At 48.5% G+C, this 22,531-nt stretch overlaps 1 protein-coding gene across 3 annotated transcripts in view; it reads left to right on the forward strand.

Moving 5' to 3' along the window:
- ZNF592 (zinc finger protein 592) overlaps positions 1-22,531 on the forward strand; it is a 49,981-nt gene that overhangs the window by 22,285 nt on the left and 5,165 nt on the right. For all 3 annotated transcript variants that reach the window (XM_047086653.1, XM_047086655.1, XM_047086654.1), the window contains exons 3-4: positions 7,596-9,867; positions 16,874-17,052. In XM_047086653.1, coding sequence (XP_046942609.1) covers positions 7,596-9,867; positions 16,874-17,052 — 2,451 coding nt within the window. The remainder of the gene's footprint in view (positions 1-7,595; positions 9,868-16,873; positions 17,053-22,531) is intronic.

The following is a 22,531-nucleotide window of genomic DNA, read 5'->3' on the forward strand; positions in this document are numbered from 1 at the left end:
CCAAATTGGCCTCCAGTGATGCTCCTTTGCCATAATTTCACCCATTCATACAGCCTCCTGAGAACTTGTTGTCTTTTAATTTTGATTTTGATTTCTGGAACAGTTTTAAGGCTATTTACAATCTTGAAAGTTTCACTTTATTGCTTCACAATATATTTATTGAGTACCTAATGGAGAATGCCGTGATTAATGAGACAGGCGTCTTCCCTCCTGAAGCTTATAGCCTAATATTCTGCTAGATCATTGGTTCCCAAAGCATTTTGAATATGAGGCCTCCTTTTTATTTCTTTTAGGTTTATTTATTTATTTTGAGAGAGGGAGAGAGACAGAGCACAGGCAGAGAGACAGGGAGAGAGAGAATCCCAAGCAGGCTCTACACCATCAGTACAGAGCCCGATGCTGGGGCTTGAATTCACAAACTGTGAGATCATGATCTGAGCTGAAATCAAGAGTTAGATGCTTAACTGAGCCATCCAGGTGCCCTAAGACCTCCTTTAGAAATTTTTTAAAATGTCTATTTATTTATTTATTTTGAGAGAGAGAGAGAGAGAGAGAGAGAGAGAGAGAGAGAGCGCGCGCGCATGAGCAGGGGAGGGTCAGAGGGAAAGGAGAGAGAATCCCAAGCACACTTCGCCATCAGTGCAGAGCCTGATGGAGGGCTCGATCCCATGAACTGTGAGCTCATGACCTGAACTGAAATCAAGAGTTGCATGCTTAACTGACTGAGCTCCCCAGGCGCTGCACTGAGAGGTCCTTTTTCTTTTTTTTTTTTTCTTCTTCTTCTTCTTCTTTTTTTTTTCATGAAATTTATTGTCAAATTGGTTTCCATACAACACCCAGTGCTCATCCCAACAGGTGCCTTCCTCAATGGCCATCACCCACTTTCCCCTCCCTCCCACCCCCTACTGACCCTCAGTTTATTCTCAGTTTTTAAGAGTCTCTTATGGTTTGCCTCCTTCCCTCTCTGTAACTTTTTCTTTCCCCCTTCCGCTCCCCGCTGGTCCTCTGCTGAGTTTTTCAGAATCCACGTATGAGTGAAAACATATGGTGTCTGTCTTTCTCTGCCTGACTTATTTCACTCAGCATAATACCTTCCAGTTCCATTCACATTGCTGCAAATAGCCAGATTTCATTTCTTTCTCATTGCCACGTAGTATTCCATTGTGTATATAAACCACAATTTCTTTATCCACTCGTCAGTTGAGGGACATCTAGGATCCTTCTGTAATTTGGCTGTTGTTGAAAGTGCTGCTATAAACACTAGGGTACAAGTGCCCCTGTGCATCAGCACTCCTGTATCCCTTGGGTAAATTCCTAGCAGTGCTACTGCTGGGTCATAGGGTAGGTCTATTTTTAATTTGAGACCTCCTTTTTAAATTAATTTTTTCAGGGCTCCTTGGTGGCTTAATTCAGCATCTGATTCTTGATTTTGGCTCATGGTTCATGAGATCAAGGCCCATGTTGAGCTCTGTGCTGATAGTGTGGAGCCTGTTTGGGATTCTCTCTCTCTCTCTCTCTCTCTCTTTCTCAAAATAAATAAATGAAGTTAAAAAAATTAATTTTTTACAGACCCTCATTCAGTAGTGGTGTTATTTTATTTTATTTTATTTTATTTTATTTCATTTTTTATGTTTATTTTTGAGAAAGAGAGAGAGAGACAGAGTGTGAGCGGGGGAGGGCAGAGAGAGAGAGGGAGGCACGGAATCTGAAGCAGACTCCAGGCTCTGAGCTGTCAGCACAGAGCTTAATGTGAGGCTCAAACCCATGAACCACAAGATCATAATTTGAGCTGAAGTTGGATGCTTAACAGACTGAGTCACCCGCGCTCCGTAGTGGTGTTTTTAATGGGTGGTCATTGGGACTACCTATGCGGATATGAAGGTCATTGGGACTACCTATGGGTTGGGGTCTACCATTCTAGGTAATTTATGAAAGCATTAAGCTTGTCTTGAACTGGTCAGTGGGTTAGAAACTCCACTGTTCATGGTTCCTCATAAATGACAATCACAAACACAGCACACACGCATACAACATTCATTCACCCAAGTTCTATGGCATTCAGTTTCTAAAATTGTTTTTGGTGAAATATGGCGTTTAAAGTCTATAGGGGTTCTGCCTACTAGTTCTGCCATAATCATATTGTTTATATCCCCTCAAAGAATTCTAATAGGCTGATCAGGCCTCCTGAGGCCCTTCCAGAGTTAAGGTGTTCCCCCTCCCTCATCCACTGACATATTTACTTAAGTGTTTGATAAAATTTCTTGGTCAAGTAGTAGACCCTATAATAAAAAAAAAAAATGGGATTTATATTTACTTTCCTGAGGAGAAACTTCTTTAGAGAGGACATAGCGTCAGTCTGACAGTCCTGGACTTGCTCTTTACCCGCACGGGATTGCACATAATGTCGCACGGTTAGCCTAGGCCACAGAGAACTGGCGGGCTCACCACGCCTGGTGTTAGCCCGTCCAGATGCTGCGCGGTGAGCCCAGCCAGTGCTCTCTGGGCCGCGCCAGGTGTCTGGGCTGGTGTTGGTGGACACGGGGCAGAGGCCATAACCAGGCTCCGGTCCCAAAGGCTGTCCCCCGGCAGAGCAGGTCTGAGGTTTGCGCTTCCCAGCCCGCGATGGGCTGCAGACGCCGGCACGCTGATGCTTTACGTCTTGACCACACTTTTTATTTTAATTAAGTTGTTTCACCAATTTTCTAGCTGGCAGTCCCCTGCTGAGTCATGCCAGATGTGCTTCGAGAATTTTATATTAGTGATTTTTGCAGTCCTCTGTAAGAAGCTTCTCAAGTGTTTTGGCCTCCCTAATTTCTTCTTCTTTCTTTATTTTTTATCTTTCCTTTAAAATTTTTTTAATGTTTACTTATTTTTGAGACAGAGGGAGACAGAGCATGAGCGAGGGAGGGGAAGAGAGAGAGGGGGACACAGAACCTAAAGCAGGCTCCAGGCTCTGAGCTGTCAGCACAGAGCCCAACGCGGGGCTCAGACTCATCAACTACGAGAACATGACCTGAGCCGAAGTCAGACGTTCAACTGACTGAGCCACCCAGGCGCCCCTATTTTTTATTTTTGCTTAGAGTGCATGTGTGAGTGGGGAGAGGGAGGGAGAGGGAATCTCAAACAGGCCCCACACTCAGCGCAGAGCCCCACACGGGGCTCAGTCCCACGACCCTGGGATCATGACCTGAGACAAAGTCAAGAGCTGGGCGGTCAGCCTACTGAGCCACCCAGGTGTTCCTTTTCTTCTTTTTATATTAAAAAATATAATTTAATGAAACTACATAAGCAGTACAACATGAAATAGTTTGAATAAATAATTTGAAAATGCAGATAAATGAAAGAAAAGAATCTCATCATCTATTGATACTTTTTTTTTTTAATTTTTTTTTCAACGTTTTTTATTTATTTTTGGGACAGAGAGAGACAGAGCGTGAACGGGGGAGGGGCAGAGAGAGAGGGAGACACAGAATCGGAAACAGGCTCCAGGCTCTGAGCCATCAGCCCAGAGCCCGACGCGGGGCTCGAACCCACGGACCGCGAGATCGTGACCTGGCTGAAGTTGGACGCTTAACCGACTGTGCCACCCAGGCGCCCCAAGATACTTTTAAGATTTTAGAGTGTTTCTCTAGCCCTTTTCATAAAAACTGTATGTTAAAATTTTTTGTTTTAAGTAGAGATTGTACCATGTATACACTACAGCGTCCTCCTGCCTCCACGTTGTATCAGGAGCATTTCTCATAGACATAAATATTGTCTTATCATGATGTCTAGTATTTAATTGTGTTAATATACCATAATTTATTGAACCAGCTTTCTATTGTTGGAACTTTGGTTGTGTCTCATTTTTTGTCATGAAATACTTTTGTTATAAAAAATTCTGCAATGATTATCTTTGAGACATGCAAATGTCACATTTCTGGGAGTAGAACTATTTTTTTTTAATTTTTAAAATATTTATTTATTTTTGACAGAGAGAGAGAGAGAGAGAGAGAGAGAGCATGAGCAGGGGAGGGGCAGAGAGAGGGAGACACAGAATCCGAAGCAGGCTCCAGGCTCCAGGCCCGACGGGGGGCTCGAACTCACAAACCACGAGATAATGACCTGAGCCGAAGTCGGACACTCATCTGAGCCACCCAGGCGCCCCTGGGAGTGGAACTATTGAGCCTTATGTAGGCATCGCTAACTTGCTGCTAAGACAAATTGTATCAATTTATACTTCCTTCAAAATGCCTCTTTTGCTACATCTCTGCCAATATTGGGAATTATTATTTTTTAAAACTTGGGTCAATTTGGTAAGCCAAAATGGCTTCTCATTATTTTAATTTGTATTCCTCTAATTTCTTGGGAGGTAGCAGCTTTTTTTTATGGAATAGCTGGCCACTTGTGTTTTTCTTCATTATGTGCTCGCCACCTTTGCTCATTTTCTAAGTGGGCTGCTTATCTCTTACTTACTGCTTCGTAAGAGCCTTTTCTGTAGTAAAGACATTAATGATGGTAACTGTTGTGTTGCACATATTCCTGCTGGTTTGTTGTTTGTCTTTGAACCTTGTGCTGGCAGGTTTTTGACGGGTAGAACTTTTTGTTGGTAGTCTTTTTCTTCCTTTGCTTTTATAATAGGTTACATTTTGATTAGTTTCTATATTCTACTTATAAGCAATGTGATGCTTACTTTAGAGCAAGGTTTAGAGAAATGGGAACAGGTACGCCGTTAGCCCCTTATTCACCGTTACTGATTGCTGCTGGTTTTGGTTTCCCTACTACAAATAAATAGAAAACAGGACCTGATCTTTGGCTTTTAAAAGTGTCAGCTTTGGTGTTTAAGGTCCAAAGGTTATAAAGGTTTTTCCTGCTTCTGCTGTCGAGCAGCCACCCCATTTCCCTGCAAAAGTTACCTCACCTTCCCCCTGACCGATCTCAGCCCGTCTCTGAGATTCCCCGATGTGGAGGACCTGGCTTTCTTCTGATGTAATCTCTCTCTGCTTTAAGCTCCTGTGACCTCACGTTATCCTCACACACACCACCAACCACTTCCTCTCCTCCCTCATGTGCTGGTCTCAGCTCCGTAAAAAGACTGGTCTATTCTGCCCTTCTCCTCCTTCCATCTCTTTTTTTTTTTTCCCTCTAGACTGTAAAAAGTGGGGGTGGGAGTGGGAGGGGGAAGGAAAGAAACGCACACAGACATCACAGAGGTGTTTCCTTACAGTTAGCACCAGCCTGCATAGTGGGTGACTTGGTATTGGGGTGCCAGTGCTTTGCACAGTACCCAGTCCGTTCCCCTTGCTTATGGGCTCCTATTTCCAGGAGACAGTCGTTTGTGTCCAGGAACTTTATATCACATTTCAAAGAGATATTCTGCCAACCCGTATTTAGTGTAGATAATTGGTATTTCACTTTATTATTATCTACCATAATTAGATATATTCCCAGAGCGGAAGGTATTTTTCATTTTCTGCAAGAACTCTCAAGTAGGCAGATATGTTTTGTTGGGGGTTGGGGGAGGGGCAAGAGACCAAAGCTGCGAACCTGTGGGTCCCAGGAGGTGGGAACAGATACACCTGTGCTATGCCACCTGCTCCCTCATGGTTCTAAGTACTACCCCCCCCCCGTCACCCGCTGCCCTGTTTATATCCCACTTTTAAAATTATAAAAGCAATCTATCAGCACAAAAAAGAGTTTTGAAAAAATAACCCGCCAGTAATCCCACCACCCTACAAATTATTTTTCTCTTTCTTTTAATCTTGGCTCAACTGCATGCTTAGTTTTACATGGCTATAGTCTAGCAGCACTTTTGTATTAAGTTTTAAACTTAACTTTAACTTTGTATTAATAGCATTTTCTATTAATTTTTTAACAACACTGTAAGTAATTTTTTAAAAGTATATTTATCTATTTTGAGAGAGAGTTGGGGGAGGGAGGGAGGGAGAGAGAGGCAGAGAGAGGGGGAGAGAGAGAATTCCAAGCAGGCTCCTTGCTGTGAGCGCAGAGCCCGTTGTGGGGCTTGAACTCATGAACTGCGAGATCATGATCTGAGCCAAAATCAAGAGCTGGACACTTAGAACTGACCGAGCCACTCAGGTGCCCCAAGTAATTTTTTTTTAAGATTTTTTTCTTTTTAAGTAATCTCTACACCCACCATGGGGCTTGAACTCACAACTCTGAGATCAAGAGTTGCACTCTCCACTGACTGAGCCAGACAGGGGCTCCAACACTATCACTAGTTTTCCATGTTGCTATATGAATTTCATAATTAGGATTTTTATTGGCTGCCATAGTAGTCTGTCAATGATTTAATCATTCTCTGTTCTTGGACATTTAGATTCTTTTGTGCGTGTTTGTCCCTTTTGTGTTGTTTTAATCATACTGCATATTTCCGTATACAGCTTTTGGGAATTTTTGTTGTTAGGATAAGAACATGGGCCTTGGGGTCCCTGGACCCGAGGATTTGTCACATAACTGGTTTTGTGCAGCTACTCTCCTGCTTGCTAAGAGTCATGTCTTTCTTCATCCAGACAGGTTTTCAGTATAAACGTGTAAGAAATGTGCAGGCAAGCGAGGCTCTGGGATGCCGAAGCAGACGCAGGAGTTGTGGGCTGAACAAGGGAGACGGTGGGGTTTTTCTTCCTCTTTCCAGCAGGTGGGAACCAGCTAGCTTCTGTTTCATCTGAGTGTGAGTGTCACAGTGATGTCCTGACAGAGGGCCTCTTTCCTAGGGCCCCGAGTTTCCTGTCACAGCAGTGCCATAGTTCTCCTTTTCCAGAGCATGAAGGAGACAGGTGGATCTTCTTGTCTTTGAGTATTAAGTTAAAATGAAATTTGGGGCTTCCCCAAGACCGTTCTCCAGCCCATCTGATGACCATGTGGTTGCCGTTTTGAGAGTCATCCTGCACCTCACATTTAGTGGTCCACTTACCAGCCAATAACAGTTTTAGGTGAAAATTACGGCAAGCAGACACTAACTAGAGAAAAAAGGGCCTGAGAGGTGGTACAATTTGCTGGAGTTTATTTATGAGACAGCATACATCCTGGCAGTAGCAAATCATCTTAGATTTGACTGAATTCGTGCAACAAAAAAACACAAAGCTATACAAAATTCATGATTAAATAGTAGGAGGCAAATTAGCAGAAGTCCTCGCCAAGTCTCATATATGAATCGGAAGATTTCTAAAGAAAGGAGGTGCTGAGCCATACCTTTGTTTTCTTGTTTTTTGTTTTAGTTTGTTTTTAGGTCTCGGTGATTGGGTTTTTACTAGCGCACGTGCTTAGGGAGTCATGCTAGTCCCTGAGAAATTGAGGGGGCACGATACGAGTGCTTTCTCCTTTTGGCTATGCAACCAGCTAGGAATTTCCAGGTATTGATGTTTAGGGCCGGCCAGGTGGCCTTGTCACTGCGTGTAAACTTCTCTTTCCATCCGTCCCCCAATGTCCCCAGCATTTTGGGAACCTGTTGGGGTAAAACTCAGCCGTGGGGTTCACGAGCGGGCACCCCGGCTGTGTGCGTGTGTGTTAGTGTGATGGGCGTGTGATGAAGATGATGCCGAACAGAGTCCAGGGGGACCCCGGGGATCACTGATCCTGTTCTGCTTCTGTTGTAGCCCCTGCCAGCATCCAGCCATGGGGGATATGAAAACTCCAGATTTTGATGACCTTCTGGCTGCCTTTGACATCCCAGACCCCACCAGCCTTGATGCCAAGGAGGCCATCCAGACCCCCAGTGAGGACAATGAGAGTCCCCTCAAACCCGCAGGCATGTGTATGGATGAGAGCGTGTCCTTGTCTCACTCAGGATCAGCCTCAGATGTGCCGGCCGTGAGTGTCATCGTCAAGAACACCAGCCGCCAGGAGTCGTTCGAAGCGGAGAAGGACCACATCGCTCCCAGCCTCCTCCACAATGGATTCCGGGGCTCAGACCTGCCCCCAGATCCCCACAACCTGGGTCACAACTGTGGGAAATTTGATTCAACTTTCATGAATGGAGACAGTGCCAGGAGTTTCCCCGGCAAGCTAGAACCTTCCAAGTCAGAGCCGTTACCGACCTTTAACCAGTTCAGTCCAATCTCCAGCCCAGAACCTGAGGATGCCATCAAAGATAATGGGTTTGGAATGAAGCCCAAGCACTCTGACGGTTATTTTCCACCCCCTCCTGGGTGTGGGCCTGTGGGGGGCCCAGTCCTGGAGGCTCTGGCAAAGTTTCCGGTCCCAGAGCTGCATATGTTTGATCACTTTTGTAAGAAAGAGCCCAAGCCAGAACCTCTGCCCTTGGGGAGTCAGCAGGAACACGAGCGAGGTGGGCAGAAGGTGGGGGAGCCTCACAAGGAGCTGGATGCCAGTCGATTCTTTGGGGAAGCTTTGGAATTCAACAGCCACCCCAGCAACAGTATCGGAGAGCCTAAGGGGCTTGCCCTGGAGCTCGGCACCTGCTCGTCAGTCCCCCCTAGGCAGCGTCTGAAGCCAGCTCATTCCAAGCTGTCCTCTTGTGTCGCAGCCTTGGTGGCCCTGCAGGCCAAAAGAGTGGCCAGTGTCACCAAGGAGGATCAGCCTGGCCACACAAAGGAACCCTCAGGGCCCACTAAAGAGGGCTCCAGAGGCAGCCCCAAAATGCCCAAGTCACCAAAGAGTCCCCGGAGCCCCCTGGAGGCCACTAGAAAGAGCATCAAGCCCTCGGACAGCCCTCGGAGCATCTGCAGTGACAGCAGCAGCAAAGGCTCCCCTTCGGTGGCTGCCAGCTCCCCACCAGCAATTCCCAAAGTCAGGATCAAAACCATTAAGACGTCATCGGGGGAAATCAAACGGACCGTCACGAGGATCCTGCCGGACCCTGACGATCCCAGTAAGTCCCCCGTTGGGTCCCCTCTAGGGAGTGCCGTTGCCGAGGCCCCGAGCGAGGTGCCAGAGGATGAGGTCACGGCCTTGCCCGCGGTGGAGCGCTCTCCTGAGGCGGGCGCAAGCGCCGGGAGCCCCCAGGGTGACAAGAAGGGGGACGAGAGCGCGCCGAAGGCCAGCGAATCTTCGTCTTCCTGCTGCGGCTCCGGGTCTCGGGCCCCAAAGGGGGCTGCCCCCGGCCCGCAGACGGGCAGGAAGCAGCAGCAGAGCGCGGCGCCTCAGGCGTCCGCGCCGGCCCCCGCCAGCCTCCTGCCCAAGGCCGTGCACCTGGCCAACCTGAACCTGGTCCCCCACAGCGTCGCCGCGTCAGTCACGGCCAAGTCCTCCGCGCAGCGGCGGGGCCAGCCGCAGCTCACCCAGATGTCCGTGCCCCTGGTCCACCAGGTGAAGAAGGCCGCCCCGCTGGCCGTGGAGGTCTTCAACAAGGTCCTCCACAGCTCCAACCCCGTGCCCCTCTACGCGCCCAATCTCAGCCCGCCCGCGGACAGCAGGATCCACGTGCCGGCCAGCGGGTACTGCTGCCTGGAGTGTGGGGACGCGTTTGCCTTAGAGAAGAGCCTGAGCCAGCACTACGGCCGGCGGAGCGTCCACATCGAGGTGCTGTGCACGCTGTGCTCCCAGACGCTTCTCTTCTTCAACAAGTGCAGCCTGCTCCGGCACGCCCGCGACCACAAGAGCAAGGGGCTCGTCATGCAGTGCTCACAGCTGCTCGTGAAGCCCATCTCTGTGGACCAGATGTTCGCGGCCGCCCCCGCGAACTCCCCGGCCCCGGCCGCCCCCGCCGCCCCCGCCGCCCCCGCTTCCCCCAAACACGGCCCGGCTCCGGGCGGTGCGGGCCCGGCCCTTCCGGCTCTGCCGCTCTACCCGGACCCCGTGAGGCTCATCCGGCACGGGATCAAGTGTCTCGAGTGTCACAGGCAGATACGCGACTACATGGCCATGGCTGCGCATTTCCAGAGAACGACGGAGGAGACCGAGGGGCTGGTAAGCAGACCCTTCCTGCGCTGGCCGTCGGCCCCTGGTTTACACGAGCTCCATGATTGGGCATGGAGGAAAGCTCATTGATGCGGGGGCACTGGTGGCATCTTAGGAGTCTTAGAAGAGGACGTCTGGCCTGATGGTTAGTGACCCTCCTGAATGCATAGTGCTTGGTGTTTATTGGGGGAAGGGTCCTCCCCCCCCCCCACCCCGGGGAGACTCTGAACGTTTGCCCGCTGTATCTGTGGCCACTCAGCCCCCCCTCCGCTGGGTGGGTCTCTGCTGGCGGCCCCCAGGTCCCTGGGAGGGGTCCACACAGTGTTCTCACGTGCCCGGAGAGCTTGGGGACGCGAGTGGGGGCCTCGCCGCCCGGTACCACGGCCCGTGCTCTCGGAACCACGTCACCCCTGAGCTGTTCCCCAGGGTCGGGCTGAGGAAGGAGAGTGGCCCGGAACGCAGGCCGTGGCAGAAGCTTCTGGGGCCTCTCCCTTCTGTGTCCTCCCACTCCAGGAGAGCAGCCACGCGTACGTGCGTGTTCCAGCTCTTGACGAGAGTGGTGTTTGTCTGGGCTGTGTCGGTGGCTGTCTGTGTTCACGAGGCCCTGTGAAAGCAGGCCTCCAGACGTGCCTCCAGAAGGCTCTCTCCTTCCTCCTCCAGATGACTCCCTTCACGACCTAGCCAAGCCCAGCCCCTCACCCAGCCTCCCTGAGCCAGGGCCACAGAGGCCTGGGAGGAGAAAAAGCAGCTCTTTCTACTTTAGTCCAGCGGGGGCCGCACACCTGTTTGGTGGCCCAGGAGCTCTCCACAGGTGTTCCCTGTGCGCACTGTGCGCCCCGTCCCCGCGGAGCACAGGGGTGCTGTGGGGGGTGGGGAGGGAGTCACACCCCTCCTCCAGGGCTTCCCGCGGCTCAGCGGGGGCAGGGCTCACCCCTGCTACAATGTGAGGCGGAGGCAGACGGAGGTTGGGGCTGACAGGCTTGTAGACGAGGTTGCACAGAGTGTCTGAGAGGGACTGATGTGAGGAGGCGCCAGGCAGAGGGCGGGGGCCGTGGGGAATGACAGGATGATTGAGTTGGACCCTGGAGAAGAGTCTGGAGGAGGGGGAGGGGCCGGGGTGTTCCGAGTACCGGGAACAAAGGTGCGGGAAAGTGCAAAGTGTGCTCAGCTCAGTGGCTGGAGGAGAGGAGTGGTGGAGTTTGGTGGCCTGTCGACCTTCTGCAGCCCCCGGGGCGGGGCCAGCGAGGTGCTGTGGGGTGGCTGTTGTCTCTCCTCTGCGCCTTTTCCCCTCAGTTTGCATTCTGCTTCTGGTGAGTCCGATGGAGTGGGGCGACCCCGGCCCCTTTCCCCTGGGGCTTTGGTCTTCTGGCTGTCCCCACGTGGCTGACTCGGGCCAGGACCTCTTCTTCTAGGTCGTGTGATCAGAACCATTTTCCGCAGAGTTCTGATGCTTGGTGTTTTTCCACACTGTTCTTCACCCGCCTTCTAAAATCCGTGCAGGAAGACGTCAGGGTATAGGATCCCCGGCTGACACCCTTCCCATCCTGCTTCTTCTGTGTGTCGCTCTCCTCTGGTGGGGGCTGGACCAGAGGTCCCCCGGACAAGAAGGGAGAGGGTACCCAGGAAGGCTGTCGGGCTTCTCTCAGCCCAGCTCAAATCCCTCACGAGGAGTCCCGCCGTTAAGTGTGGTCTCCGAGTCTTAGGCAAAGGGTAAGGTTTGAGGTCTGGGATCCAAACCTAGCCTTGTTGGCTGGGGGACTCGAGTCTCCCGAGACAGTAGCCAGGCTTCCGGCCACATGCGGGGAGCGGGGAGACGGGCTTCACTCTGGGGCAGGAGCAGCAGGAGGGCCTTGCGAGCTCTCCCTGGGTGTGCCGGCCTCTGCAGGGGCCAGAGGGCTTCTGGTGTTCCACGTGGCCTTGTTGGGCAGGATGTCAGCACAGAGAGACTATTTTTTCTTGGTCTTAAGCTTTTATGCAGCTATAGTATCATTGTCACCTCTAACAAAATGAATGACAATTCTTTCATGTTGTCTAATACAAGTCCATATGCGAATTTTCCTTTTGTATCGAAAACTATCTTTTTATAGTTGGGCTCGTTTTGAATGGGGATCCAAACGTGGACCCACGTGTTAACATTCGTTTATGCCTTTTACATTTCTCACTCTAGAACAGCACCGTTTCCCACTCCACCCCACCAGACCCCCTCCCCCACTTACTTTTCATGTCCCTGATTTCCTGAAGAAACAGGTCCCTGGGCCCTGGGAATTTTCCAGGACAATTCTGGCTTTGACCGGTGCTTCCTCATACAATTAATTTGTTCTTCAATGTGCTATATCTTATGGGGTAGACTAGAAATTGGCAGTTTTGAGGAGGGGGACTACCGCACCTTTTGTATTTTTTTTTTCCAACGTTTATTTATTTTTGGGACAGAGAGAGACAGAGCATGAACAGGGGAGGGGCAGAGAGAGAGGGAGACACAGAATCGGATCGGAAACAGGCTCCAGGCTCTGAGCCATCAGCCCAGAGCCTGACGCGGGGCTCGAATTCATGGACCGCGAGATGGTGACCTGGCCGAAGTCGGACGCTTAACCAACTGCGTCACCCAGGAGCCCCAAGTATTTCTTGACTTCAGGGAGGCACAGAGTCCTTGCCTGTCTCTTTTTTGACGATGCTCAGTATGACCAGTGAGTCCAGGTGGTGATGTTCTGATCCCTTCGTTGTAACGTTTCCTATACTTTGTGTAATTATTTTAGTATCCATTAATAACTGCTCCTTGAGTCAGTCATTTTATTAGGAGTTGCGTAAGGGTGTTTTGTAATTTTATTATTTCTTTCTCAGTTGTTAGCTGGAGTTCTGTATAAAGTATCTTTTCCTCTTTGATGAGGGCTATTTGGTTACCTTGAAATATAGTTTATGTTGGAAAATGGGATATATACTTAATTTGTTTCCCTTAGTTAACAGCATTTGCAGTAGTGAGTTGATGCCCAAACAATCTCAAGTAGTGTGTTAAGATTTTCTGTTTTTTATTTTTTTAATGTTTGTTGATTTTTGAGAGAGAGGGGGAGAGACAGAGTGTGAGTGGGGGAGGGGCAGAGAGAGAGAGGGAGAGAGGTGGGGGAGACACAGAACGTGAAGCAGGCTCCCGGCTCTGAGCTGTCAGCACAGAACCCGACGCGGGGCTCGAACTCACAAACCGTGAGATGATGACTTGAGCTGAAGTCAGATGCTCAGCCTACTGAGCCACCCAGGCGCCCCACGATTTTCTGTTATTTAAAAAAATTGTGGTAAAACACACATAGCCTAAAGTTTACCATCTTCACCCTTTTCTAAGTGTGCAGTTCAGTAGCGTTAAGTACATTCACACTGTTGTGCAATCAATTTCCAGAACTCTTTTCATCTTGCAAAACTGAAACTCTATACCCATGAAACAACTCCACCTTCCCCCCTCCCACCTGCCCCTCGCAACCACCCTTCTATTTTCTGTTTCTGTGAATTTGACTACTCTGTCCCTCGTACAAATGGAATCACACAGGACTGGTTTTTTTCAGTTACCCAACTGACTTACTGCGCTTAGCATGGTGTCCTCAAGGCTCGGCTGTATTGTAGCACGTGACCGCGTTTCCTTCCTTTTTGAGGCTGCCTGGCCCTCCACTGTGTGTTTAGACCACCTCCGTCTCTCCGTTCATCCCCTGACGGCCGCTTGGGCCGCTTCCACCTCTTGGCTATCGTCAAGAACACGGCCGTGAACATGGTGCACACACATCTTTTGGGGATCTTGCTTTCAGTTCTTTTGGGTGTGTACACAGAAGTAGAATGGCTAGGGGGCACCTGGGTGACTCAGTCAGTTGGACGTCCGACCTCGGCTCAGGTCGTGATCTCACAGCTCATGAGTTCAAGCCCCACATCAGGCTCTATGCTGACAGCTCCAGTCTGGAGCCTGCTTGAGATTCTTTGTCTCCCTCTCTCTCTACCCCTCCCTCACTCATTCTCTGTCTCTCTCTGTCTCTCAAAAATAAATAAACATTAAAAATAAAAATTAAAAAAAGGAAGTAGAATGGCTAGACCAGGGGCAAACTCTCTTTCAGAATTTTTACGGATCCCTCCCCCCTCCCCCCCCATGCCATTTTCCATGGTGGCTGCATCATTTCACGTTCCCGCCAACAGAGCACGAGGGTTCCAGTTTCTCCACATCCTCACCGACACCTTTTTCTGTTTTGTTTGTGCGTCTGTTTGCCTTTGACGGGAGGCATCCTAGTGGGTGTGAGGTGGCCTCCCCTGCCGTTGTCATGGAAGCAGTGGTTTTCACATGTTTGGTATGTTGGGGTCAGTCACTTTTCCACGTCTTTGGTTGTGGGGCCCTGTCAGGCTGGTTCCTGCACCCTCTGGACGTGAACTCGTAAAGCCTGAGAAGCTTCCTTACTTTCAGCCCCCAAAAGATGTACTGGGCGCGTTTCTTGTGCTAAACTAGGAGTCGGCCATCCTTCTGAGGAACCAGGGTTCTTGAAGTGAGGAATGGTGCTTAGGAGTCCCCTTCTGGATGCCAGAGGTGCTCGCTGGGTACATCTGCTACTAGGCTTTTGCTGTGGCCTGAGCTAAGAAGTGTATGTTTTTTTTATTGTACGGTTGTTAGTATGTATGTATTTTTAAAGTTTTATTTCTTTAAGTAGTCTCTACACTCCACGTGGGACTTGAAGTCATGACCCCGAGATTGAGTCGTGTGCTCTACCGACTGAGCTGGCCAGGTGCCCCAAATTAGAGTTTTTACATAACTGATTTTATACGGAAAATCTTGGTTCCTCAGATTTTCCTACTACACACACATACACATAAATTTCAAAATATCAATACCAATATTATTTCTAATGTTAGAACAACTGAATAAAATTGAAGATGTGTTTCCAGTTCTTTTTGCTCTTAGATCACATTAAGATGTATAAGTCAATATGCTGTGTTTAAAATTTTTTTGACATTTGTTTTTGGGGGAGGGGGGAGGGGCAGAGAGAGCGGGAGACACAGAATCTGAAGTGGGCTCCAGGCTCCGAGCTATCAGTGCAGAGCCTGACGCGGGGCTCAAACTCACGATCTGTGAGATCACGGCCTGAGCTGAAGTTGGATGCTTACCCCACTGAGCCACCCAAGCGCCCCAATGCTGTGTTTTAAGGTCACACTGGGAACAGTTATTTTTTTCTATGTGGTTATGTCACCAGCTTGATACATTGTTAGATTATTTAGTTTCTGATTTTCAATTTTTAGGGAATGCTTTTGTTTACTTAGTTTAATTTTTTATTATTTTAAAACTATGTAAAACATTTTTGTGATTCCAAACTTAAAAACTGTATGACAGAGTCCACCCTGAAGTCTTGCTTCTGTCTCTGTCCCTTTCACTCTGTTCCCTCCTGCCCCATATGTAACCATTTCTGTTCACTTTTGGTTTATCTCTCCATGGCTCTGTTTTACAAATACGTATCAGTATGTCTGTGCGTGTGCATGTGCGTGCCTGTGTGTGTGTGTGTGTGTGTGTGTGTGTGTGTGTGAGGTCATCTTCCTCCGTCTCTTACACAGAAGGGTGCAGCTTACTTATTTACTGTTCTACATCTAAAGTAATACTTAAAAAAATTTTTTAAAGCCTTTTTATTATGGAGTGTCCCAAACACGTATAAAAGTGGACAGAATGGCATAACGAACCCTGTATTAACAATTATCAACTCCTGGTCCATCTTGTTTTATGTATTTTCTAACCACCCCCCCCCCGGATTATTTTTAAACAAATCCCAGCATCACCATATCTATAATAGTTCAGTATGTATCTATGAAATAATGAGGTTCCTCCCCCCAAACCATAGACATGATATCATCACATCTCAAAATTAATCATAATGATAATTTCTTCTTATTATCAGACTTTAATATTAAATGTCAAGCTTCCCAATATTATCACCGAGTTAGTGTTCAAGTATCTCTGATTGTCTCATTTCTTTTACAGTTGGCTTGCTTGAATCAGGATCCAAATAAGTGCTCTACATTGCAATTTGGAAATTTCTCTTAAACTTCTTTTAATCTGTAACTTCCCTTTCTCTCTCTGTTTTTCCCTTGAAATCTATTTGTTGAAAAAACTGGGTGGTATGTCCTGTCGAGCCTCCACGTTCTGGATTTTGCTTTTCCCGTCTTCCCCAACGACCTGGCCCTCTGAACAGCTCTGGGCCCAGGTCAGTGGCCGCCGCAGCGAGGAGCGAGTGCTGCGCTTTCCTTCCGACCCGGAAGGGCCCCTGCCTCGGGCGCCAGCTCAGTCTGCTGCTTCCCCCGGGCTGTGCCCACTAGAGGGGCTGTGCCCACTAGAGGGGCTGTGCCCACGAGGGCGTCAGGGGGCGGCCGCAGGACTTTTCTCCCCCCCAGGTTCTCTCCCGAGTCTGGGAGCGAAGGAGCCGTTGCCCATCCTGCCCTTTCCTGCAGGTGTGTGTGGTCGGCTGTGGCTCAGGACACCCCTGAGCGGGCAAACCCGGCCGAGGGAGTGGGCGCTGGCAAGGCCACTCGGCCGCCTGGCCCGGGGGCTTCCGAGAGCCAATCAGGTCTGCCTGCTCTGGAAGTCCCTGAATGGGCTAGTGGTGTCACGCAGGAACTGCCTCTGCTGAGCGAGGGCGGAGGCCCTGGCGGTTCTGGGAGCGTAGTGGGGTCTGAGGCTTCGGGAAGCGCCTTTGGCCTCTGGAGGGGAAAAGCTGGTCTTCTGCTCAGCCTGAGGGAAGAAACACTCGCAGTCCTAGAAGCGGGACTGGTCTGTGGGAATGTAGCGTCAGTCCTGTCTCTGACGGATAAGGTGAGAGGTGAAGCTTGCTTGGGCGACAGGTCGACACCTGTCACGAGGCCCAGGGGCCCCGAGCGTCCTAGGAGGGTGGGAGGAGAGCCCGGCGGGAGGAGGGGGCTGTTCTGACCCACGCTGCAGGGGAGCCAGACCGCGGTGCCTGGAGAGCCGTGAGCCCGCGGCACCTGCGTGAACGGCTTTCTTGGTGTTTTCTCTTAGACTTGCCAGGTGTGCCAGATGCTGCTGCCCAACCAGTGCAGCTTCTGTGCCCACCAGCGGATCCACGCCCACAAGTCCCCCTACTGCTGCCCGGAGTGCGGGGCCCTCTGTCGCTCGGCCTACTTCCAGACCCACGTGAAGGAGAACTGCTTGCACTACGCCCGCAAGGTGGGCTACAGGTGGGTGCTGCCCCGCGCTGGTCCTGCTCCTGGGCCAGAGCGTGCTCCAGCATGACCTTCGGTCTTCAGGGGCCTGGGATCCCACCTCATCAGACAGTGATGTTGATTGGAATAGAGACAGGCATTTTCATGTGGTAGAGAACAAGAAGACAAAGGGGGACAAGAATAAAGAGCTAAAATTAAACATTAAAATGTAGCTTTAAAGGAGAAGTGTTGGCGAGATTAGTTTGACTTTTATTTATTTTTTAATGTTTATTTATTTTTCGAGGGAGAGAGAGAGAGAGTGAGCAGGGGAGGGGCAGAGAGAGAGGGACACCCAGAACCCGAAGCAGGCTCCAGGCTCCGAACTGTCAGCACAGAGCCCGACACGGGGCTCGAACTCATGAACCACGAGATCATGACCTGAGCGGAAGTTGGACGCCCAACTGACTGAGCCACCCAGGCGCCCCTCGTTTGCTTTTTAAAAGTATATAAAGTTGATTTGCTGATAAAGCTTCTGTGTTTGGCATATTAAATTTACAGTACCATCATGATAATACATTTCCTAATTGTCGTACTTCAGATGTTCTCAGTTTCCATTACCAAATGGAACTGCAAGACACCAAACCCAAAGAGCTCTGGTGTCTTTATGTTGACTAGTTTTTGTCAGTTTGTTAGAAACCAGGAAAACCTGACGATGGAAAAAGTGATCAGTCTCAAAGTAAAACCAAGAAAACTCTATTTTAAACTGAATCTCCCCGCCACGTGTCAAATAAATGTAGGCAAGAAGTCATTTTCAGGAAAAAGATCAAAATGGGGAAGAACACTCCCTCCCAGACTCATCGGTCTGTAACTTCTACATCAGCTCAGTCGGGCCCCCTTTACTGATTTATTGCATTTGAGAGTTTCTACATCTTCTGATGTGTTTACTTAATAACTTTCACATCTGAAAGTTAATTCGGCACCAATTTAGCAAGGTTTTCTTCTCTTTGGTAGTAAAAAAAATATTGATTTAGTTAACTTAGTAACTTTCTTTCTGAGTACTTATTATTGCCTTTACTGGCATGCCAGACACTCAGGACCCAGGGGCTTCTGTCTGATGGGTCACAAAGCTGCCCAGGTGACTATAACTCAGAACGGGAAGTGCCCCAGGAGAGGAGCGGTCAGGACAGCCTCAGAGTGGAGATATTAGGAGGTTTTCAGGCCAAAGAAAGGGGGAGAGTGTCTCCGTGTGTTATCCAGCACAGAGAAGGTTACAGGGACCATGTGTCCTGTAGAGGGCATTTCTGTAGGGGGGGGGGGTGGAGATGAACTGGGCGGGGGAGGGGGAGAGAAAAGAGACTAGGGCACCGGAAGGGCCAGGCCCAGGCAAGACCTTGTATTCCTTGGCAGGCGTTTAGACTTTCTCCAGGGGACAGTGAGGGGCTACAGATAGATTTGTAACAGGGCGGTGGTCCCTGCAGGCCTGTGCTTCAGGAAGATCACTTTGGGGAGCTGACGTGTGCTCGAGAGGGGAGAGCCCGGAGGCTGGCTGAGGGGCGAGCGTGAGAGTCCAGATGAAGCACCGAGCACTCTGGCTGTGGGGACAGAGAGAAGATGGGTCTGGGAAGGCTTTAGGGAGTAAAGCATTAGAGCTTGATGGGAGCTGGTAGACCGGGCTGAGAGTGGGGAGGGGCGAGTGGCGACTCTCAGGCTTCTGTCTTGGTGGAAGCATGTTGAAATGTGGACTAGTTTCTCGTGCACGTTAGGGAAGCGGAGAAGCTGCTGTGCCGGAGGAGCAGGACAGAGCAGCGGGTCACACAGCCCTCACCCCCATGTTGCAGAGGAGCAGTGCTCGGCAGCGCCCAGCCCATTTTTGTTCTTATAAGTAACCTCTGCTCCCAACGTGGGGCTCCACCTCGCGACCCCGAGATCAAGAGTTGTGTGCTCCACACAATGAGCCAGCCAGGCAGGCGCCCCCCCGGGCCACATTGTTAAACTAAACACCTGAATGTGTGTTTTTACAGTGTGGTGTAACATTTGAAAACACCTTTCCAACTTCGACTTAAGCGTGTGCTGCTTGCTCCAAGATCAAATCCAGCCCAATAAAAATGCAAGCAATGCTTGGGTTTTTGTCCTTGAATCTTAAATCCAAGGCATTTCTAATAGCATATGGATTCATGGCCCTTTTTTTTTTTTTTTTTTGTCTCTTAATTCAATGTTTTGTTTTACTTCCTTCTGTAAGACTAAAAGGAAACGTAGTGTCTCAAAAGCAATTCAGTTTATCAAGCCTTCTTGTAAGGAACATCAGACACAAATGTAATGCGATTCAGCCAGATGGCTTACTGACGGTTTTGACGGTAAAATCTTCGGTGATCCATGGTTGAACTCAGAAGATGTGTGTGCTAACATAGTATTCGTGGCACTTAAGATCTTCAACTATTCACATATATTTTTTGTATTAGCTTTATTTAGACATAATTCACACACCATACAATTCACCCATTTTAAAGGGTGCAACTCAATGGTTTTTAGTATATTTACAGAGCTGTATAGTCACCACCACAGATTTTAGAACATTTTTATCATCCAAAAAGAAACTCTATATTCATAACCCTTCCATTCCCCCACCCCTAACACTAATTTATTTTCTGCCTCCTATATTTGCTTCTTTGGGACATTTCATAGAAATGGAATCATGTAATATGTAGTCTTAGCCAAGATTCATGCATATTGTAATATATCAGCATTTCATTCTTTTTTTTGTGGCTGAATGGTGTTCCATTGTATATGTATATACACCACGGTTTGTTCATCCGTTTACCAGTTGATGGGTACTTGGGTTTCCACCTTTTGGCTGTTACGAATAATGCCGCTGATGAACATTCACTTGTAAGTTATTGTGCGGACATATGTTTTCAGTTCTTTTGGGTATATACCTAGGACTAGAATACCTGGGTCAACTGCTAACTCTACGTTTAACTTTTTGAGGAGCTGCCAGACTGAAAAAATGGTTGCACCATTTTTATCTTCCTGCCAGCAGGGTAGGAGATTTTGGGTTCTCTGCATCCTCACCAGCATTTGTCACGGTCTGACTTCTGATAGCCATCCGTGCGGGTGTAAAGTGGTGTCTCGTTATGGTTTTGATTTGCATTTTCCTAATGGCTCGTGGTGTTGAGCATCTTTTCTGTTTGGTATTTGTGTATCTTCTTTGGAGAAACGTCGTTTTTCACATTTTTAAATTGGATCATTAATTGTCTTACTGTTGAGTTATAAGAGTTCTTTGTATACTCTGGGTAAAAGTCCCTTGTCAGATACATGATTTGCAAATATTTTCTCCCATCGTGTGGGTATTATATTTTTTAGTAAATTCTGAAAATGTACCTATGTTCCATTTCATTGGGTTTTACGATATTACTTTGTTTTGTATTATTTTTGCTTTTTCTTGAAGACATTGTCAAAGTCCTGTACATTTTGTATGTGTTTTATGTGTATGTATTTTATGTAAAAGGGGTATATACATTATATACATATTTTAGAATTATATAAATCTGCTCTTTGTTGAAAATTTGGAGAGTGACCAATGATGTCATAAAGGAGCAAATTTAGATTGTTCTTAATGATATGTCATTTTCTTATTTGTGATTATTAGGACAATTAAGTATTTTACTATTTTTTCTAAAATTTTACATATTTCGCAACATATGATTCCATAATTATCTATGTTCTCTTAAAAAATTGGTGAAGAGCTGTGTTGTGGGGTCAGATTTGTCTTCTGAGTGCTTTTTCATCAATTTGTAAATTCTACTTGATTCAGTCTTTCACTGAAGCTGATGTATGTCCCTTTAAACCTTCATGTTTTTACTTTCATTGAGGTTTCTTTGAAGAATGTCTGTAAGGTAAATAGAATGGATTTTCCCTTGCATTTTTGAAGAGTATATTCCTCCTGCTGAAGTTTGGTCAAACTGCACAATATGGTTACTTAAGATTCTTTCCACATGTCAGGTATACTCGGCCACTTTGGATGAATTTGGAAATGTGTGGACTTTTTTTCCTCCTTATGATGCCTTATGGTATGGAAGTACTTCTGTGTGCTAAAAGTTGGTCACTATTTTGTTTAGCAGGAGAGAAAAGAAAATATAATTAAGTAGTTTGCATTAGAAACACTTAATTTAATGTACAGATTTACTAGTGAGTGCACCTCAGAGATCACTGCCAACAGCTTTCTGGTTCTTTGGGTTGCTTCTCGTAACTGATTAAGCTCGCAAAGGTGGTCCCGTCTCCCGCCCACCCCCCTAAACGCACAGAAAAGGATTCTGTGATGATTTATGTGGACTGTGAAAATGGGCTCACGTACTGAATTGAGGGGTTATATTTGGGAGCCAAAGAATTTTTAAGTGAAGCCATGTCCTTTTTTTCAGTAAAGCCATAGCCTCTCTTCTAGTGCTTACTGGGATGTCAGGGTTATGGGGTCAGGTAATACTGCAACGAAAGGAGGACAGAAGTTACCTTGAGAGGAGTGGCTAGGAGCAGAGAAGATGTTTTCTCATGGAGGGGAGACCTGGGTGTGTGTCTAGGGACTGGAATGGATGCAGGATGCCATGGAGGTCACATGGTCCCGTGATCCCGAGAAAAGAAAAGGCGGTGTTTATAGAGAGAGGTTTTGAAGTTGAAAGTTTCAGAATGCCTCCATTTCAGAAAAAATGGCCTAAGACTGTTCATACATTATAAAAGTGATATATTCAGCCAACAAAGCTCAGGAAATACAACCTGGGAGAAGAAGTAAAAAGTTATCCACTGTGCCACCCAGGAGACACTGTGACAGTCATGAGCCCCACAGCGCAGAATGGTACCAGCTACATCTGGCCGTGGAGCCCTTGACGTGTGGCCAGCGTGACTGGCCACTGTGTCTTATTTTATTTTATTTAGATCCGCTTGCCATGTGGCAAGTACAGCGTAGAGCGTTCCCGCCGCCACTGCAGCTCCCCGGACAGGCTCTGGAGGGTTCCGTCCTGGGCTTTGAGGGCTGTGTGTTTGAATGTGCTTGTTGCCGTGCTGAGCGCCGCATTTCTAGCTGCACTTTTTATTAAGTGGCCATCCCTGCACGTTGGGTACCAGCCTGTGGGAAGGCACAGGCTTCCTGTAGCCTCCTCCCGAAGTTTCCCCTTGGACCCCTGCCGTCGTGTCACACTTCAAAGGATGCTGTTTATGTCATTTTGGAACCATTCCTCTCCCTCTCCATTCCCGCCAGCTTCTCTCAGCTGGGCTCAGATGTTTGGTTTGCAGAAGCATAGCCTGTGGCCGGTGAGGGGAGGGGCGGGTGTCTCCCCCCTTCTCTACCAGGCATAGCCTTGGGCTTGGGTGTCCTGGGTGACCGCACTGTGCCAGATGGCAGCAGGCAGGCTCTCAGGACATAGGTGTGGAGGATGGAAGACAGTGCCCAAGGGAGGGGGACACAGAGAGTCCCGGAGATGGCTCTGTCCCTGCTCTCCATCCCTCCCTTACCGGCGCTGCTTCTGGG

This window comes from Lynx rufus, unplaced genomic scaffold (assembly GCF_022079265.1).
Source record: "Lynx rufus isolate CCGP_SWC_20201006 ecotype Redwood Valley unplaced genomic scaffold, mLynRuf1.p SCAF_21, whole genome shotgun sequence".
Lineage (NCBI taxonomy): Eukaryota > Metazoa > Chordata > Mammalia > Carnivora > Felidae > Lynx > Lynx rufus.